This window comes from Pseudonaja textilis, chromosome Z, assembly GCF_049901715.1.
Source record: "Pseudonaja textilis isolate UNSWEBS1 chromosome Z, rPseTex1.2, whole genome shotgun sequence".
Classification (NCBI taxonomy): domain Eukaryota; kingdom Metazoa; phylum Chordata; class Lepidosauria; order Squamata; family Elapidae; genus Pseudonaja; species Pseudonaja textilis.
Window position 1 is genome coordinate 78,700,594 of NC_142008.1, and position 21,271 is coordinate 78,721,864.

General features: G+C 39.9%; 1 protein-coding gene across 1 annotated transcript in view; it reads right to left on the minus strand.

Annotated features, from left to right (window-relative positions):
* COBL (cordon-bleu WH2 repeat protein) overlaps positions 1-18,144 on the minus strand; it is a 109,200-nt gene extending 91,056 nt beyond the window's left edge. The window contains 1 exon segment of the mRNA XM_026702343.2: positions 17,648-18,144. Within this exon segment, the coding sequence (XP_026558128.2) occupies positions 17,648-17,694 (47 nt within the window). The 5' untranslated portion in view covers positions 17,695-18,144.
* Between the last annotated feature and the right edge of the window lie 3,127 nt (positions 18,145-21,271).

Sequence of the window (21,271 nt, forward strand, 5' to 3'; positions counted from 1 at the left end):
TTATTGTAAAATAAAGTATTGTTGCACTCATGCTCTGGTCAGCCTCTCATTGCTCAAACTTAACACTGGCGACGAGGATGGGATGGCTACCAGAAGCACCTTGCAACCGCTGAGTCACTAGCCACCGATCCGCAGCCCAGAGAGAGCGATCGGCTGGCGATAAGGGAAACGCTGATCCGCAGCCAGAGAGAGCGGTCAGCCAACAAAACGAGCGATCAAAAAGAGCAAAACGCTGATCCGCAGCCAGAGAAAGCGGTCTGATTCAAAAGTTAGAAGCGTCTGTAGCTGCTTGTTAGCCCCGCTTACGGGAAAGTGAAGCGCCTGCAGCCGCAACCGCTCTGCAATTGGCGCGAAATTCAAACGGGTGTCATTTGAATTTCGAGTCAGTAGAAACACAGCACAGCGCTGTAGGAAGTCACTAACGCCCACTTTTGGCGCGATTCAAGACACCTCCAACGGCTAGCAGCCAACGTGGTAACCCAGAGAGAGAAAGAGAGGGTAGCAAAAAACCTCTCCAGAGCTGATATCACTAGCGCTCGTAGTCCCAGAGAGATTTTTTCCGCAGGTAGCCCAGCCGTTCAAGCACCATGAGTTCCAACCCAGTATTCCCGGCGTTCAAACCAGACGAAGAGAAGTGGGAATCGTATAAGAACCGCTTCAATCATTACATCGATGCGGTCGGCCTGGCGGACGCGGGAGAGCACCGGAAAAAATCCTATTTCCTAATCTACTGCGGAGCCACCGTTTACGATACCGCCGCAGCACTCGTAGCGCCGAGAGAATTAAAAACGTTCCGTGGTCCGAGTTGCTCGAGATCCTCACTAACCACTACGCTCCCAGGCCTTCACAAATCGCCAGGAGGTTCACGCCCGTATGAGGAAGCAATCAAGTAAGGAGACCATCAATCAATATATGGCCGCCCTCAGAACAGCAGCCCTGCACTGCGGGTTTGGAACATACCTGGAGGACATGCTCCTCGATCAATTAGTTTGTGGGGTCAAGGATCTCAACCTACAGAGGCGCCTGTTAGCAAAAAGACCTCAACCTCGCGCAAGCGGTCGAGGAGGCCCTAGCAGCCGAGCTAGCAACGAACTCAGCCACCGAAATTCAGGGCCCAAGTGCCAAGTTGGCATCGTTCCCAGTCCATTCCGAAGAGGTGGAAGCGGAGGAAACCCACAACGATGAAAACGACGCCCACCGCCTCACCAACGACAGACGATCGCAGGTAGGGGCCAAACAAGAATACACCGGTCCACCCAAGCACATCACACTGTGCCTAGCCTGTGGGGATCGCATCAAAGGGCCACCTGCAAGTTTAAAGGAGCCACTTGCAACAACTGCCATAAGAGAGGGCACATCGCGAGAGTCTGCCAAGCCCCTCAAAGCGCTGCACACAGACCCCGTCCTCACACTCGGGACCACAGAGGCAAGTATTAAACTGTCGTACGCACCGCCTTGCCAGGCGTACTTGCCACACTGTTAGTAAAATTTCTCTCTCCGTTTCTCTAGAAGGTAAACTGCGTACACATGGAGGTTGGACACAGGGTCAGCGCTCTCAATAATCTCGTGGAGCACCCTCAAGAGACTCCATCCCAGCCTATCTACTACCCGGCTTCAAAGATGCCAGTTCGGTCTGAAGGACTACCAGGGGAAGGCCATTCCCGTGATCGGTAGAGGCAAGTTCTTTGTCAGTTTTAGAGCTTTTAAAGGCCACCTACCTCTAGTGGTAGTTAACGGCAATCTACCCACCTTATTGGGGCTCGATTGGTTTCCCCACCTCGGCCTAGGGCTAACAGGAGTCCATGCTGTCTCAACCTCAGACACTGACTCCTTATTCGCTGACTACGCAGATGTGTTCAGCAAAGAGCTGGGGTGTTATAATGGAACCCCCATCTCGCTCACCGTTGACCCCAGGCAGTCCCAATCAGATTAAAACCACGTGAGAGTTCCATTTGCTATTCGACCAAAACTAGACGCTGAATTGGATAAACTACTAAAACAAGGGGTCATTGAGCCAACAGATTTCGCCAAGTGGGAGATGCCCATTGTCACACCCTCAAAAAAGATGGTAGCCTGAGAATTTGCTCGGACTACAAGACAACAATCAATAAATATTTACAAGTTAGCGCCACCCCAGCCCGTCATTCAGCACTTATTGCACACATTCGAACCGGGCAGTATTTTGCTAAATTGGACATGTCTCAAGCATATCAGCAGTTCCCTGTTGATAACCAAACAGCGGAACTTCAGACCATCGTCACCACAGGGTGCCTTCCGATGCAAGCGTCTCCAATTTGGCGTAAGTGTTGCCCCAGGTATTTTTCAATCCCTCATGGAGTGGATTTTACAGGGCCTCCTGGTGTAGTACCCTACTTCGGACGACATCTTGGTCTCGGCCAGGACAGACCCCAACTCTTCCAGAGAGTGCGAGCAGTGTTAGAGAGGTTCAGACAGCATGGCCTCAGGTTAAAAAAAAGAAAAATGCGCCATTGCCACTAGACAGGTGGACTTTCTGGGTTATAAAATTGACGCCTGGCATTCACCCCTGGAGTCCAAGGTTAGGGCAATCCACGAAGCTCCCACACCAACCTCCAAAACGGAGCTACAAGCTTTCTTGGGGCTGCTGAACTTTTATGCATCCTTCTTGCCCCATAAAGCCTCAGTAGCCGAACCCCTACACAGATTACTAGACAAAAAGTCACCGTGGCACTGGGGGCACAGAGAAGACCAGGCGTTTAACGCCGTCAAATCACTGCTTACATCAGAGGCAGTGCTCATCCATTCGACCCCAACCTTCCTTTAGTACTGGCAGCAGACGCATCCCTTTTGGAATTGGGGCGGTCCTTAGTCACAGACTCCCAATGGCGCCGAAGCCCCCATCGCTTTTTCTCCAGGACGCCTCGGCCATGGAGCGAAATTACAGCCAAATAGACAAGGAAGCCCTAGCAGCTGTTGCAGCCGTGAAAAAGTTTCACTCGAATTCCTTTTGGCCACTTCTTCGAACTGGTCACCGACCATAAGCCCTCCTGGGCCTACTGGCCGGCGACAAACAGACGCCTCAAGTCCTTTCCCTAGGATGACAAGGTGGACACTTTTCCTAGCGGCCTACTCATACAAACTTATTCACCGCCCGGGCAAAACTCTATCCCACGCCGACGCCCTCAGTCGCTGCCCCCTTACCCGCTCCGGCTGAAGACCCAGCTCCTGTCAACGCCATTTTCGAAATCACCCAGTTGGACCTGCCATCACCGCCCTTGACATCGCCGCTAAAACCAAGGCAGACCAAACGCTCGCCCAGGTGCTCGACTGGGTGAGGAGGGGTGGCCGGGAGGCAACGTTGATAACAAATTCACACCCTTTAAGACTCGCATGCAGGAGCTGTCCAGTTTGCAGGGTTGTCTACTGTGGGGCACTCGAGTGGTCATTCCGACCTCGCTGCTGCACTCCGAGTCCTGGAGGCGTTGCACGAGGGACACCCCGGCATCGTGAGAATGAAGGCATTAGCACGCAGCCACGTGTGGTGGCCGGGTCTAGACGAGGACATTGTCAATTGGGTAAGTTCCTGCAGCATTTGTCAGGAATCCCGTCCTGCTCCCCCATTGCCACCCCTACCAGATGGGAGAGCGCCAGCGCCCCTTGGTCTAGAATCCATATCGATCTGGCCGGCCCCGTGCATGGAAAGATGTTCCTAGTGGTCGTGGACGCTTATTCCAAGTGGATAGACGTGGCACTGCTATCCACGACCACCACACTAGCAATCACCAATGCGTTAACGCGCCTGTTCGTTACACATGGACTGCCCGACTCCTTGGTCTCCGATAATGGCCCACAGTTCGCATCAGTAGAATTCAGCCGTTTTGCAGCCAACCTAGGCATTCGCCACATTTTCACAGCCCCATTTCACCCTGCGAGTAATGGATTGGCTGAAAGGGCCGTCAGGACCACCAAAGAGGCCCTCGCTAGGTTTGGCAGAGATGACTGGCACCACAAACTCTCACGGTTCCTGATGAGCCAGCACTCAACCCCCTGTGCAGTCACCAATAAGTCCCCAGCGGAACTTCTGATGGGCCGGCGCCTGAGGACTGTATTGGATAGACTGCACCCACAATACTGCCCTGACTCTCCCCTCGCTTCTACTTCGGGGGTTAGACATTTTATGTTACAGGAGCCGATATTCGCAAGGAATTTCGCTGGGGACCCACTTTGGATTCCAGGCAAGGTCATCGCCGTCACCGGGCCGAGATCGTATAGAGTCAGGCTGGAGGATGGTCGCGTCTGGAGGAGACACATAGACCAACTCAGAAGGCGCCTCAGCAACCTCGCCAACGAGAACCCAGAGTCTCCAGTCGAAAGGGAACCGTCTCATCCGCCGCCCAGCCACATCGCACCCAGCAACCAGTCTGCGCCAGCGGTCGTCCCGGTCAGCCCAAACTCAGACAACAGCGCCCAGAGAGCTGACCAGCCTGATCCGACCCACGAGACCTCGACCCCAGTAACCAACCCGGTGGTTTCCGAGGATGCCCAGTCCAGAGAGAGTGTTGGCGACACTATGCCGGCTCAACCGTCACAGACTGATACCGAACAGACAGACAATGTTCCCGAGTTGCGCCGCTCCGGGCACCAACACAAACCCCGTCTACCTCAAGGACTATGCATGTTCGCATCTGGGGGAAGGGGTGTTATGTCCTGAGGACTCAAGGAGTTCTCACTCAGGTCCACTCACTTACGTGGGCGTTATTTCCCCATTCCCATTGGTTGGTCCTCCCAGCAGCCAGCTATAAAAAGCAGGCTGCGGGACCCAACCAGTTGCTGATTGCTGCGAGCCAGTTCCAGGTTTGGCAAGCACGGTCAGCCCTTTATTGTAAAATAAAGTATTGTTGCACTCATGCTCTGGTCAGCCTCTCATTGCTCAAACTTAACAGCACACCAGTTAGAATAAGCTAATTCAGTTCACTGCCAGAGTTCGATTCTTACTGGCTCAATGTTGACTCAGCCTTCCATCCTTCCAATGTCACTAAACGAAAGCCAGATTTTTGGGGCAATATGCTGACTCTGTAAACCACTTAGAGATTGCTGCAAAGCATTATGAAGTGGTATATAAGACTAAGTGTTATTGTTATTGCTATGTCTTCCTCTTCCAAAATAAAATATAATAAGTTGGGAAGACACCAGTGCAAATATAGCCTCAGAGAGAATGGAGACAAACCTAGGTCCTAAAGAACAGAATAACTGAAGTAAGTTTTCTTTTTTCATGGAATATTGGTTTGCATATTTAGATGTGTTTAGATATGTTTGATAGTAATAAATACAAAGAAATTGGCAAATAAGCAATAAAGCCCAGTGCAGTATAAATGCTTTCTAGGTACTATAGTGAGAAACCAGCTGCTAGTTTTCAAGGTAAAAATGCATAATGATGCCATTTGATTATATTGTTAAAGCAGAACAATTTCAATAAACCCATTTTCCTCCTATAAATAAAATAGCTGAGATATACTTATTTCTTGGCAGCCTGGAGATTTAAAGATTTAAATTTTAAGATAGGGGATAATGGTTTGAAAGAGATTAAAGAAACGTACAGATAATGGAAAGGACAAATAATTGGGAGAGAAAATACTGTAGTGACGAGAAGGCAAGGAATATGCCCCATATTTCACCACTCTTCCCAAATATACCTTTGGACACAACCACAACACCTGACTTTGCATTGGGAAAGATGGCCAAATATTACAGATCTTGTACACTTTGTAATTGTTGTGAGATAGTATTAGTTTAACAAAGAAAACTGATACTAATATGTTTGTAAATAACTCGTGCATAGGCTGGAGATAAAATATACATTGTCACTGAACAAAAGTAATTGGAACCAGAATTTCTGTCACTAAGCACAATGTCAAATGAGTACAGCACTTAGCAATAGCAATCCAAGCAGTTCTCATTGCCATTGTTAAGCAATAATTGTAGGTTGTTAAACAAGAACCTCACTTGAAGTCTCGTGACTTGTGAATTCCTGCCGCTTCCAACAAGCAAAGACAATGGGAAATCTGGCAAGAAATTCCCAGGCAACTTGCAAGCAGACCAACAGCCAGATGGATGCTATGGACAGTGGCCAGGATGGGCAGCTGTTGCAGCATGGTCTTTATGTGGCCAGGTAGAGAAGTGCTGTAAAATGTGGGAGAACATACAGATGGCTACCACGGGGCAGCATAAGCATGGCTGAGTGGAAGATTGCTGTTAAAGGTTTAAGAGGGTATGCAGATGGCTGTTACTGCACGAACACAGCTGAGTGGGGTGGTTATTAAAGAGTGTGGAGGATGCATAAGTGGCATGGCTGGACATGCACTACAGAGTATAGGCAAATGGTACTGTAAGCATGAAATCCCAAAGATCTATTATTCTATAGCTACGATCCTTGGAAGAAAAATATGGAAGTAAGAGTAGCTTACAAGTGCAACATGCAATTTTCTCTTTTGATTCAATTGACTTCACTTGTGGAAAGCTAGGAAGAAAAGTCACAATGGCACATGACTGCAGAACTCTATCAGCACTGCAAGTGCCAGCTGGTTGCTAAACATCCAGACCATAATCATCTGGGTACTTGGGAGAGCTGGAATATCAATGATTGGTCTTAAATAGCACTTGTTCAGTATTGTTGCAAGTCACTGAATTAGTGGTTGTTAATCAAGGACTACCTGTAATTTAACCTCCCCCTGGGAGGAAAATTGGGCTGTTACAGGACTTGGGTAGGACATGCCAATTTGCAAGTAAGTATTGAAAGTTAAAACTCATCCTCTCCTAGGAAAGATATACTAAAAAGGTGGAATATTTCCACTACAAAAGAAGTAGAAACTCAGAGACGCAGAAACTCACCCCCCCTTAATGGGCCATTAAGACTTGGGCCAGGCTATTTTATATAACAAAGACCTACCTCCTTCAGGCAGAGCGATAATAGGAATTGCTAAAAGCCCTTCCATTACATCATGACCTAGCAAGAGTCAACCAAGCCTGGGACTCAAAAGAAAACCTACAAAGTTACCCCTGCATGGCCCCATGGGAGTCTGACAACCAATCAGTGCACAAGCTCACATTCAAAGCCTAAAAGAGGGCATAAAACCCAGGCACACTTAGCATCCCTTCCCTTTTTCTGCCTAGAAACCCATCCTGTTCATCAATAAACCATCTTTCCAAGCAGCTTCCATGTTTCCAGTGTCTTTTTCCTCACTTGGAACTGAATCCAGATGGACATTTCTTCCAACATAAGAACAGAGGTTTTGTGGCTAAAAGTGGACATAGTTGTTTAAAAATCGTGGTCACCATAATTTTTGCCTGGTATATTTGAACAGTTTCACAGCAAACTAAATTTTTAAGCTCCATTTTTGAAAAATCCTTAAAACCCAAGGCATCACATATAGAGATGACAATAAATGTCATCAACAACAAACCAGTATATTTTCTCCTTTTTCATATTATTTACCCTTAATAAATTTGTTGAGTTGGGTTCTTTCAAGACTGTGCCCTTCATAATAACCAAAGCATGCATTAGTCCAAACACACCCCTGTCAAATAAACACATAAATGAAAAATGCTGCCTTCTCAATTTAGATGACTGGAGTAAATTGTACAACAGTCAAGTTAGTAGGCAATTTAATATTAACACATTTTCAAACACAATTTAATATACTAAATAAAATAAACATGAAGAATAACTTATTTTTACAATAGCTTTACAATAAATAGTAAAAGAAATTTTCTAGTCGATGAATCACTAGTGGCTATTTATCAGGATTCTCACAGCACCTTGCTATTCAGAAGCTTATTTGTTTTATTTCTTTTTTTTTATTTAAATGACTTAAATAACTTTTAATATAAAGACTAATTCAGCTTTTAGGGGCTTTAAAAAGGAATGAAAGACATGCTTTTTCATTTAAAAAAAAAGCCAAAATGTAATACAAATCAGGCAAAGTAACTTAAGACATCTTGCTGTAAGCATTTTTTTTAAAAAGATGGAAAAGGCAAGAAGCTAATAAAAACACAAGTGTAACTACATACATAAAAAGGTGAAATTTAGAAGTACCCACAGTAAACAAATGGAACATTATTTGTAAGATTTCAAACTGGAATTTTATATTAATAATTGCCAACCTATCATCAAAGGATGGAACTGATTCCTTCAAGAATGTTAACTGAACAAAAATATTTGAAATGCCAGATTAAAATATTGAATCATCTGTATGAATTTTTTTAATCAAAACTCCTACATGTACTATAACTATTTTAAAGAATCAAATCATAAAAATACCCAACTAAAAGGATAAATGTTTTGATCTCATTAATAAATACTTCAAAAAAAATCTAGATATTAAGACAGAAGATATCTAATATGGTTTAATATCTTAGGTTTCTTTGAAATTTGATCTTGAACTTTGAAAATAAAAATAAAAAACCACTTTCTCTATGAGTAGTTCAGTACTTGCTACCCTATTTATATTCTGAGGACCAAATGAAAACAGCTAGTGCTATAATGTAAAACTATTATGATTTCTGCTAGTGATAGGAAAGCAAGTAATGTTTTAACAATGTGAAAAGGTTTATAAAATCATAAAATGATGGAAAGGCATTTACTAATCAGTGATCCAGCAACTCCATACAGAAGTAATGTTTTCTCAGTGAACGGCCTCTCTTGTAAGTAGTGTAGAATTTACTTAGATCAATATTTTTTAAATCTTTGTCAGTAACTTCATAAATTAAGAAGGTAAAATCTATTTATGCTAGGAAATATCTGATGATTTTTTGTCTATAAAGCTTCTTTAAATAGTGACATAGTCCAAGGAAAGCAAATTTAATAAGCAGTAAAGTACAAAAATATTTGGGACTTGCCCCCAAGTTTACTTAAGATTGTGGCTTTAATTATTTTCTGAAACACCTACAAGTAAGACAATTGCAATTTCTCATTTAGATAGTACAAAAAAGCAAGAGAAATCTAATCTGAACTTTTCAGATTAAAATTCAAATTTATTGTATTTCTGACCTAGATTCACCATAGAATAACTTTTCAAAACATGAAATTGTGAATCCTCCCACCCCCCCACCCCCAAAAGCCAAGCATTTATTTACTAAAATTAGTTAACTAAAATATTAAATAGCACAAAAGTTGAAAATCCTAAAATTTACAGATTCCAAGTAAATGATGGCTAATATTAAAACTATATTTGGTAACACAAATTATCTAAGAAATAGCTATACACTATGATAAGTACCAGCTTGTGTCAGTGGTGCGTTTGAAAAAATATATCACTGGTTTGGTGGGCGTGGCTTGGTGGGCATGCTTTGCATGCGTGCACATATACTTTGTGCATGCGCATGTGCCAAATATGCACTTTGCACAGGCGCAGAGGTTTTCTGACTCACCTCCTGCACTCCTGTATTCTCCCCGTCGCTTCAGCAGCTGATGCACTGCAATCAAAAGCAGGTCAGTATGGAAGCCCAGGTGGGCAGGTGGGCCCAACAGCAGAGTGTCTTAGAGCAGGAGTCTCCAACCATGGCCACTTTAAGACTTGCGGACTTCAACTCCCAGAATTCCTCAGCCAGCAAAGCAAAGCTGGCTGAGGAATTCTGGAAGTTGAAGTCCACAAGTCTTAAAAGTGGCCAAGGTTGGAGACCCCTGTCTTAGAGAACTGATTTGGTCTCCGCTGCTCTTCGGTGCTGCCGGTATGGCAGAACCGGGCCGAACCAGTACAATACCACCACTGGCTTGTGTAGTGGCTAAAGGCTCCAGATAGGAAGCTTCCAGACAACAAGTTCTACTTCTGCCTTTGGAACAGAAACTAATTGGGTGACTTTGGGCTACCCGCTCTCCGTCCTAGAAATAAGGCAATGATTTCTTCAAAACTATGACTTGTCCGTATAGTCACCAATAATGATTTAAAGGCACCAAAACCAAGAGACTATGATAAAAGTAACATGATAAACTACAAAAATAAAAATAGTAAAATATTATTCTATGTTGATAAGTATTGGAACTGGATTGGAACTGGACCCTTTTAATCAGAAGATCGTATTGCTTATTGCTTAAGATCTTAAAAACAAAGGCACAGGGGTATTGCTTTCATACTTAGAAAGGATACAAGGACAGGCCTTGGGTGCAAAGCAATCAATCTCAATCAGGTTTCACAGACAACCTTTTACAATGGCACTAATCCAAATTTATTTTTCAAACACTACTACAGAATAGGAGGTTGATGAGTCTCATCAAACTCAATTGACTGAACTTGCAAGCAAATATCTTATTTGTACATGATGATTAGAATGCCAAGGTTGAAATTAATAAAGAAAAAAATGCAGATTAACTTTATGGTTTATGAAACTGAAGCTAGATTAACACTTGGTTAGTTTCTATATCGTTTTACTGTTTAATATTAATTGCATGCTATGTATATGAAAAATGAGTAATTTCCTTCTAAATATTCCCTCCTTTTTATTATTATAAAGACAATTTAATATCTACTTTTATGTTTATTATATCAACATAGACCCAGACCTGAAAAGATTTACAACATTTACTTTTTCATACCATAGTTTATACTACATTTTACATAGAATTTAATATATTTACTTAATATTCAGAAGAAAACAAATATCTCTGTCAAAAGCCATAGGCATAATGTATCAACGTTTTGCCTATTATCCAATTACTATCAATTAATACTTTGAAAATGACCTATTGGGTGTAAAAGAGAATTAGTAATTCATGAACTAATGAATTTCCAAAGAGCCATAATTTAGAATTTTACAGGGGTGTTTTAATTAGATATTCTATAATGAATTTACATTTTTAAACAGTGCAAATACTATAGAAATCATTAGATTAAGAATCACAATAAAAAAATTAAATGGCTTGTTAAGCAAATTTCATTTAAACATCTTCAAAGTAATAGTAGCTAAAACACAAAAATGCTGATAAAACTATTTTTCATCTACAGAAGTATTCTGTTAATTTCCAAATTAGTTAATCTTTCATTAAAGATAGGAGAAAGTAACCTAAAAAGAAAATGCTAATAAAAATGACACTTCATAAAAACCTTTTCATTCATTCTTGCTCACACAAATGGTTCTCCCTAATTGAGTTACATTCTTAAATAATTAAAGAAAGTAATTTAATCAGGCTGTTTTCTGCTGATGAACAAAGTAACAATTTGTTTAAGCTTGAATAATATAAAAATAATTTAGCATATATTGATTTACAACTATGAACTGACGGTTCGAAGTTACAGTGGAATTGAAGTGACATGACTGCTCCTCCGGCTTATGACTGCTGCACATCCTGCAGTCACAGGATCAAAATTCAAGCACTTGGCAACTAGTATATATTTACAATGGTTGCAACGTCCCAGGCTCATGTCATTGTCACGTGACCTTCCAAGAGTGCTTTTAACAAGCAAACTCAATGATGGAAGCTAGACTTTTTTCATGACCACGTGACTCACTTAACTACAGTGACTTTCTTAAGAACCATGGCAAAAACAGGTAATAAGTTCAGGCACAACTCACTTAACCAGTGCCTTGCCAAGCAACAGAAATTTTGGTCCCAATTGTGATTATAAGGATTACCTGTAATTAGCTAGGTGAAAACACAGGAAAAGGGTCTGTTATATAGATAGCTCTTGGTTTATGAGCATGATAGAATGGAATTTCTATTTTCCACAATGAAAAATTCATCAATAAGCATCCAGTCATTAAGGAAGGCATTATATTACCACACCCAATTTGAAGACATTTTTGCACGATTGTTAGGCAAATCACCTGTGGTCATTAAGCAAGGCATCACAAAACCACAACTTGCAACCTCCTGGCAGCTTCCCCATTTATTTTGCTGACAAGTTTGCAAATGGTGACCACATGACCAGAGGTTGTTGCAATTGTTGTACATGTGAAACAGTTGCCAGGCTTCCAAATCACAATCATATCACTATGGAGGTAGTATGATACTTGTAAGTGCAAAGGACTGGTCATGTCACTGTTTTCAGCATTGTTGTAACCTCAAATAATTGCTAAATGAATGGTGTTAGTTAATGAATATTTGTGATCCAAACCTCTATTCTTACCAACATACCACAGCATCAACATGTACTCATGTTAAAAGCACATTTAAGAGAGATAGGTGTGGGGCACACTCTGATTGTTAAGCAGGCAGGTTGTCAAATGCCCTAATTTTGATCACATAACTGTGGGGCACTACAACAGCCATAACTGGAGGGCCAGGCATAAGCACCATTGTAAAGTTGAATAATCAAAACTTAAGTGAGAACTACTTATATAATGCAATGTGGAAACAAGATAAAACTTCAGAAGACTGAGCTGTTAACATATCTCTGCCAAAATGGGTTGCAGGAACTCAAACGAAGCTTGGAGTTAAGATATGAATTTAGATTGTCAGAAATGTTTCTCTCAATCAAATTCCCAGCCTTCATCTAAACTGATTCCAAATGGATACAGTTAGCTACTGAAAAGTTAGGGCTAGGGTTAGGGTTAGGGTCAACTTCTAAGTACACTGTCACATAGTCAGAAAACACACTGTCAAGAAATCTGGCATTCTTCTGAACTCTTTGCCTTTGGTTCCTGATTTATTTCCTCCAGTCATGCAAGGTTTGCAGCTTTGAAAGCTGTCTCTGATTATCATATTCCAGAATGTCAGCTATAAGTATCATCTTGAAGATATGACAAGAAAACTACAATAAAGAAGGAACCTAGGCCGGGGTACATAAGCCCAGAGGACTTTGGGGAGAGGAAGTTTGAAACTTTCAATCCTTTATCTGTATAATACAGACAATCATAATACAGATAATCCTCGACTTATGATCACAATTGAGCCCAAAATTTCTGTTGTTAAGACATTTTTATGTAAGTTTTGACCCCTTTTTAATGACCTTTTTTATGATGCAACTTGTCTTGTTAAGTGAATCACTGCAGTTGATAAATTACTAACCAAGTTGTTAAATGAATCTGGCTATCCCATTGACTTTGCTTATCAGAAAGGTCGCAAAAAGTGATCAAATGATCCTGGGACATTGCAATGGTCATAAATATGAACCAGTTTCCAAGCATCAGAACTTTGATCACATGATCATGGGGATACTGCAAATGTCATCTCTCTGGAAAATGGTCATAAGTCACTTTTTTCAATGCAGTTATAATTTGAATGGTCACTAAATGAACTGTTAGGATTCAGCATTTTCTTTATTTAAACAATCTTTTTGTTAAAGGATGCACTTTGCTTAAAAATACACTTGCAGTGATTTAAAAATGCCCTCTTAAGATTTCGATAAGGTATTTGTGCATACAACAAAATAATCAAGTAAACATTTCTAAGAAAGAATGACTGATTCCTGTTATAGGCACAAACCATTAACAATTTTTCTTATTTCAAGACTTTTGTTTTCTTATAAGCTGTCTGTTTGTCTACATGGTGATTATTGTTTGATATGTTTTATTTTATTATTTTTATTAGTTTATAATACATAATACAAAAATTCAAAAGAAAATAGGAGAAAAATAGGGAAGGAAAAAGGGAGAGGAAAAGTGTGGAGCAACAGAAAAAAGAAAAGGTATTGACTTTCGACTTCCTTTGATACATTAGAATAAGGTAATAAATCAAACCTCAACATTTTATTTTTACATAATATAAACTAGCCATTTCTATAACAAATTATTGATTGATAAAAACCAATTTTTTTTCCACCTCAAGCACAAAGTCCTAAAGCGGTTTCCAACCAGTTAATCCCTGGTAATTTTTGTCTTTAATCAAAGCAATCAACTTGGCCATCTCTGCTAACTCCATCAGCTTTTGGAACCATTCATCCATTGTAGAATTCAGTGTCCTTCCATTTTTGTGTATAAAGTAATCTTGCTGCCACCAACATATATAACATCACAATTCCAAAATAAATTTCCAAGTCTTTTTTCCATTAAACCCAGAAGAAAGTCAAACCGATAACTCATTTTACCTACTTTGAATTTTTTTTTCAATTGCAAATATGTAAACCAATGACAGATGCGTCCTTCTAATTATAATTCCTCTTTGGGTTTGACAATAGGATCACCAAAATTAAAAAAATATTATTTGACCATAAGTCCACTAGTCTGGCTTTGCTATCATTTCCTTTCTTAAAAAAGCTTCCTGGGGTGAAATCCAGAGGGGCAACTTTAAAAAAAAACTTATTTATTTATTCTTAACTCTTCAGATGGCACATCTAACAAAATGGTTATAAAAATCAACATTTACTTTAACCTTGTCATACCATAAATAGTCATACCATCCAAATCTTAATTCATGGCCCTCTAAATTAAGTAATTTCTTATTCAGAAGATTAATCCGCATGTTTAGTGAAGTCTGGTAAACCCAAACCTCCTCTTTCCTTACCACCTTGCAGTAATTTGTATCTAACACTTGTTTTTTTCTCTTGCCATATATTAGATGAACTGTTGTTAAGACGAGGACTACCTGTTCTATATATCTGTGTGCATGCATATCTGGTTTTCTGCTGATGCTGGCTTAAATATTGTATGAACTGGGACAGCTATCTGAACTTTGCAAAAGATGCAACTGCTTTAAAATTCAAAGATGCTTTTGTTTACAAAAATACATCTTATGAAATATCTCTAAAAACTTGCAGAGTCCTGCAAATCAACTTTTCTAATAATCTGACAAACACCACAAGAAAAACAGTACGGGGGAAAAGTTTTTTAAAAACTCATATGCAAGTACATTCTGCATATAAGCAACCTTCTAAAATAATATCTCTTCTTTTAACACCAACACAGTTTCTAAAAATGCATTGCCTGGTCACTAGAGGGTAAGGAGGCTAATTTCAGAACATTTTATAATGCAGACACAAAACTGGGTGGGATTATTTATGATCAGGACAGAAAAATAGTAACATTGCTCATAGATAGTTTTAAAGTTCATAGTTTTAGCTATCATAACAGATCCATTCAACACATTCAGCATTTTTTCTGTATGAACATTAATAAAGTTATATTTCATTTACATACAATGTAACTTCCACAATCCACAACTCTTGTTACAAATTTCACATGAGTGTTGGATAAAGATCAGGTCCTTGGCCTGAAAATAATGCAAATGTTTTGTTGAGTGACACTCTAAACATACAGGCCAGGGTTTTAAATAAAAAAACAAATAAACTCTCAGACTCTATTGATTTCCAATATAAAAAAACAAACTTTAAGGGTCTAGGCCAGCAATACAGATCTTGGCTAAATGCTAGAGATTATCTTATTTAAATTTTTAAAATCTCTTTCATTCTGAATTAACTTTTTTTCTGCTGTTGTATACACATAGATCTTTAAATACACTTGTAAATGTAAATGGTATATAAAGAATTGAGCTGGAACATTAATTCACTTATAGCAATTGAAAAAGAAGCCTAGGACATGATACAGTAGGCAATAATGTAGTTTGTAAACCTTGGCAAAATGTTTTGCAAACTGTGGCTCATGGTCTAATATGTGTGAATCCAGGCACTGTGATTATTTCAGAAACACAGTTAAGCAAGCTAACTTAGCAGCATATGACTCTCCTAATCATCTCCAAAACCTTTAAAATTCACATACAAACATTGTAATAAATAATCTTCTTGAGTTTCCTTTACAAGTATGTAAACCAGACTGAGATGGGGAAATAATTTATTTCACTATGAATTAAAAACTGTGAATTAGAATTAAAATTTATAATTCTAATTAGAATTATAATGCATTAATTAGAAGCTAGTGTTCACATAGCACATTGTTTTATTGACTAAACCATAATTGCATAGATGAAAATTTCTGTTTAGAAAAATAAAAAGACTACAGTGAATCATTAAAGCTTTTTAAAATAACAGAGGTCACTTTTTTAAAATTACCTCAGGCATATTTGAAAAATTAAAGCTTAGTGTAAAATTTTATACTAAAAATATTTAGTTCACCGTCAAATCAGACAGACTGGAAGGCTACACCTTTTTGAAATACTAAAATAAATTAGTATTGTAGTCATTCCAAAGCTGTCCTGACATTGTCGCATATTTGTATGCCTTTATATAGAAAGCAATAAAATATTATTAGAAAGCAATAAATATTATTAGAAAGCAATAAATATTAACATTTAAACATCTGGTTATTAAAAGGCATTTCTTTAAACCATGAATGCTTATGATTTGGAACAGTAGATGGGTAATACACTTTTTCAATTACTAAACTAATATACGACCACTGAAAAGAGCTTTCAGCTTGGCTAAATTTTCTTTTCTATTAAAAATATTTAGTGCACGCTTTTTAAAATTTTATAAGTTTATGCTCTCATCTAACAGTATAGTTAACATTTGTACAATAACAAATCAGGTATTTGTGTTATCCTATTGTCATAACACAATATGAGTCAACTGTTCTCTCATAGTTGTATCACTTAAGTATTAAAGTTCCTTTCAATAGAACTAAACCAGATTTATGGAGCATGTCTATTTTTATAATTAAATCAAGTTAATAGTTTTAGGAATGTTTCCAATTATGAAACATCAGAGGAACATAAGAATTACAACACTTCTGCAGTTGCCCATATCCGCCCCATTCAGCCCTACTACTCTACAGTATTTTTTTTATATTTATATTCCAATTTTCCTTTTAGAGGTCAAGGTATGGCTTGGCATGGAAATCTCTAATATGTTATCCCTACCGAAACAACTTTGTAAAGTTAATTAGGCAAAGTGACTAATCCAGAATCACCCAGTGAGTTTCCATGGTTAAGAATGAACTCAAACACGAGTCTCCCTTCGTCTTAGTCCTCCAATAACCAATATGCTACTGCACAGGAGCTCCTGGAATCCTTTAAACTAAGGTGTCATGGCAACACTAAACTTGGAATAATTCCCCAATCACTGGTTTGTGCGACACAGGAGCGAGGCTAGACGGCTTGTGAGCCAAAATGCTCCTTCTGCTCCACCTGGCTTGCAAAGCCCAGCTCCTTGCCGGGGCCCAGCAGTCGCCCCGAAGACCCTACCCTTCACTGTCTCCTGCCGCTTTAAACTAAGCAAAAGGCTCGCCTCCCACTCGCTCCCTTCCAGTTGCCGGCCAGGCTCCAACTCCACCCTCAACTGTCAACAGCTGCAGAGGCGGGGTGAAGGAACGCAGAAGAGAAGCGGGGAGACACCCTCCTGAGTCCAGATTTGACTATGCTGAGGAGCACTGGCGGCGTTGTATTGGAGAACATCGCCTATTGCTAGTTTTTGTTAATCTAATTAGCTTAGAATTAGATAATACAACCCAGAAGGGGCTGGAAGTACTGTGGTTAGAAAAGGGCTCACGTGCCTACGCGCGGGATTTGCGAGGTTCATTAAGAACAGAGGGTAATTACGAACCTAAATCTACTAACCCTTAAAAATAGTCTGTTGAAAATGCAAGACCCGAACGCGGCTTTTCTTCGTCAAAACGCCGTCTGCGAAATATCCCTGATACAAACACTGCTTGTTCTACCCCGCCCTGAACAACTTGCAGCCGAGAGGAGTAAAAACCAGGACAAGCCTCTCCCCGTTGCTCTTTCTCCTACGCCCAGCCCTTCTCCTATTTAAAAGTACATCTAAAATGCTCCCCCGAGTATCCTTACCCGCTGGCGGGTTTGCTGTCCCCGAAATGAGTAGCCCCTGTCTCCATAGTTTGAAACGGGCTCTTGCGCTGCCTTGAATGAAACTTCTCAATTCAATCAAATTGCAGCTGGCGGTGGGGTAGCTGGCGGGTGTCTGCTGGGCCAATTGGTTGGCGCGCCGTGTTTCAGTCACGCCGGACTCCCACTCTAACTGAGTTTCGAGCTCCCTGCCTTCTCCTATGTGAGAGCGCGGGGCGTCTAAAAAGAGGATACACGCGGAGTGGAAAGTTATTGCTGGCTCTCGCCTGGCATCCAGAGAGCAACTAGAAAGGCAACTTCCGTCCCCGAGGCCAAGAGAGAGGGAGAGGCACAGACAAGGGCAATCTCTTCGTTTGCTGTCCCGTTGCGGAGCTGAATGTCCTGCAGGATAACCACGACTTTTCGTTGTTGAGTTTGTCAGGCAGGCAGAGAGGGAAGCTATGCAATATTTATAGGCAGGTGTTTTCTTTCGGAGGCCCAACGAACCGGATGTGTTGTCTGAACAAATTAGCGTATCAGAAGCAACTGCTGATTATTAAAGCAGCAGAACATATCTCCCTCCCCCATATGTAGGTATCGGCCAAATTATTCCTAAAACGCTTATAGAGTAAGCACAGGGTAGGATGCGTGATATTAAACGTTCATAAATGGCTTGTATGATAGACCTTAGGCTGAAGTAGTGCAACATTCTCTCCCATTCCGCTGGGAAGGGGATTCTTTTTTAAAGGCAGAGCTGTTAAATAATGTCGAACCGACATTCATAATCTTGGATCTGAAATGGAGAACTAAGCTGTTGCACCTGTTAGAGATACAAACTTCAGTAAAATAGTTACAATTACTCGCCGACAATACTGTAGTCCAAAGCTCGCTTCAAGCTCAAATACCGCTTTGGCTCGTGCAGGTTCCTCGCCGTAGAAATTTAGATGAAGGCTGGGGACGTGGAGCGAGCACTGTATTATGTGACTGCTCTGCTCTAGGCGAATATAGCAACCTTACAAGGTCGAGGGAGAAAGGCAAGCGGTGGTGCACCACATTTTTGTCAGTGGTTTCCAGCAAAAGTGGGCTTGCGAACAAATGCAGATCACATACCTGCCAAAGTCAGAGAAAGGATTTTGCGTACATAATCAAGAATCCGAAAAGTTGATTCTTGCCTCGAGTGTGTGTCTGAAAAGAAGCCCCATTCCTTCCCTAAATGCTGAATCCCTTAAAATAGGAGGGCAGTTTTAAATTTCTGGGGACTAGTGAAGTTCTGAAATGAAAGCTTGGGGGAGGGAGGGTTTTTTTTTTTTTTTTGAGGGATGAATATATAAATTCAGAGTCCTCTTCTAATGTTAGCTAGATCAAAGCTTCTCATTATATAGCCACACTCTTCATTTCAAAACAATTTAAAAACAAAGCTGATGGTATTTTGAGGTTATTACATTGCTATAAAAGACCCTCAGAGCCAATAGCCCTATTAAAATTGCTTATATTCTGATAATGGTAATCTTTTGCAAATCTGTTGGTTTATTATTTAATTCTGTGTAAAATTAAATGCACATATTTTATCTCTTGAGCCTCTAGCTTTTAAGAATGAATATCAATAAAGTTAAACTAATATTTAAGAAAATAAGGCTTTCAATATAAAGGAATGTCTATTTTATAGTGATTCATCTGATATGGCCTCTGATAATGTCTGAGTTTAGTTTAGTTTATTGTCATTGCACCTCGTACAATGAAATCATACACCATCTTCAGTGCACATCATGACCATGAAAATAAACACAAGCACACATCCTTCATACTCCACACATTGAACCAAAAACCCGTAACACCACACCAACACTGTACTATACAGTAGAAAATCTTCTTGTACAAATGGCAATCACTGTAGCAGAATGAAGAGCTAGCAAGTAGACCAGCTCTTTGTTACTTCGTCTTGTTGAAAGGTGCCAAAATGCCTTTCTTTCAAGGATTTGATTTTCCAGCTGGGAGAGCTCCGGTGCAAGGATACGGACAACTGCTTGAAAGCTGGATCTTTTTATTTTTCAGTAAGGCGAGGGATAGCGAGAAGTCTGTGTTCCTGTGCTAGCTAGCTTCTTATGGTAAGTCCCTGGTTTTTTATACCCTTTTCTCCCTTTGTGAGTTGATTTCATGTGAATGTTTGTATTTGTGCTTAATGTTTCAAATCCTGTTTGATTTTGTCTTTATTCCCGCTGGAGGACAAACTCCGCGGGGTACAGAAGGCAAACTCCGTGGGGTGGCCAGATTGTATTATTGGTTTTCTCTAATCTCTTTAAGTTTTAAGATAGTTTTTCATATTTGTTCTGTGGCAATCTCCTGTCTGTCCCTTTTGTAATTTATATTTTGTGTCTTTTGTCTGTTTGTTTTGCTTATTTGGTATGTCCTGTGTTTGTAAGGGTTTTCTAAATTATCTTTTTGTTTCCTTTTCTTATTTGTCTAGTTTTCTTAATTACGTAGGCTTTTGTCTATAGGGATTCTTTAATACCTTTTTTATTTGATTCCTTTTCCTATGTAAGTTTGTTTTATGGCCGACCTGATGTTCCCCTTGGGCTTTTCCTGTTTTTGTGACACTACTGTCTTCATGAAGTTCCCTTTCCACACTCTCCAGAGGAGAGGAATTAAGATTGCCCTTAAATATTTCAAAAAGTAGTTTCTTGTGAGCAGCTTCTAAGCATGTGGAGAGTGAGAGAAAGCCATCTTGTTCAAACCTTTAAAAGGGCACTACAGTTGTGTACTTCCTTTTTGGGAAATTACAAAACTGATAAAGGGTTCAGATGGATTTGAAATAAGATATTGGTATTAATTATAAGAATTCTTCCTATTGGAAAATCCTTTTGTGTTGAATTCTTAAAAAAGATATGATTTTGAAGACTGGACACAGAGAACCAAAAGGTTCTCTGAATTATAAAGAAGAAGAATACTTAAATTGAACTACTAATATAGAATGGAGCAAAACTATTTTGCTATATTAGACTGTGTATAAATATTGTTAAGAAAGAGAAACAAATTTTATAGGACAAGACTTAGATTAATCTGGAAGTAAATTTAAAAATGACTGGTTATAAGAATTATATAGAAAAAGTGCTTCACTGAATATTCAATGAAACTAACTAATATTGTAATAATTAAAAAGAGTTTAGAAATAACAAAGAAAGAATTCCCCTGGGGAATTCTGGGAGTTGAAGTCCACAAGTCTTAAGGTTGCCAAGGTTGGAGGTCCTTGCTTTAGAGTGTTTAATTCTTCCAATTCACAATTATAAATTTGTCTAATCAGTTCTAATACCAGATCATCTTTAATCCACTACCTGTTACTTGGAAGAAACAAGACAGAACTTCTCAAGATGGTCCTATTAAACTAAAATTTAGGAAAGAAAGAAAGAAAGAAAGAAAGAAAGAAATGGTGTGGGTGTGCAAGAGGAATTGCAGGGTGCACAATAGAAATAAGAGTGTGCTTATTCTATTAGATGGAAGTGAGAACTGAGTATATCAGGAAAAACATAAAAATAATTTGAATGCAGTTGCTTTAGTATGTGTGTAACTAAAGAGTGTTTAAAAAAATGAATGGTTCCTAAATTAAAATGGATTAAATACCAGTTAGTGGTT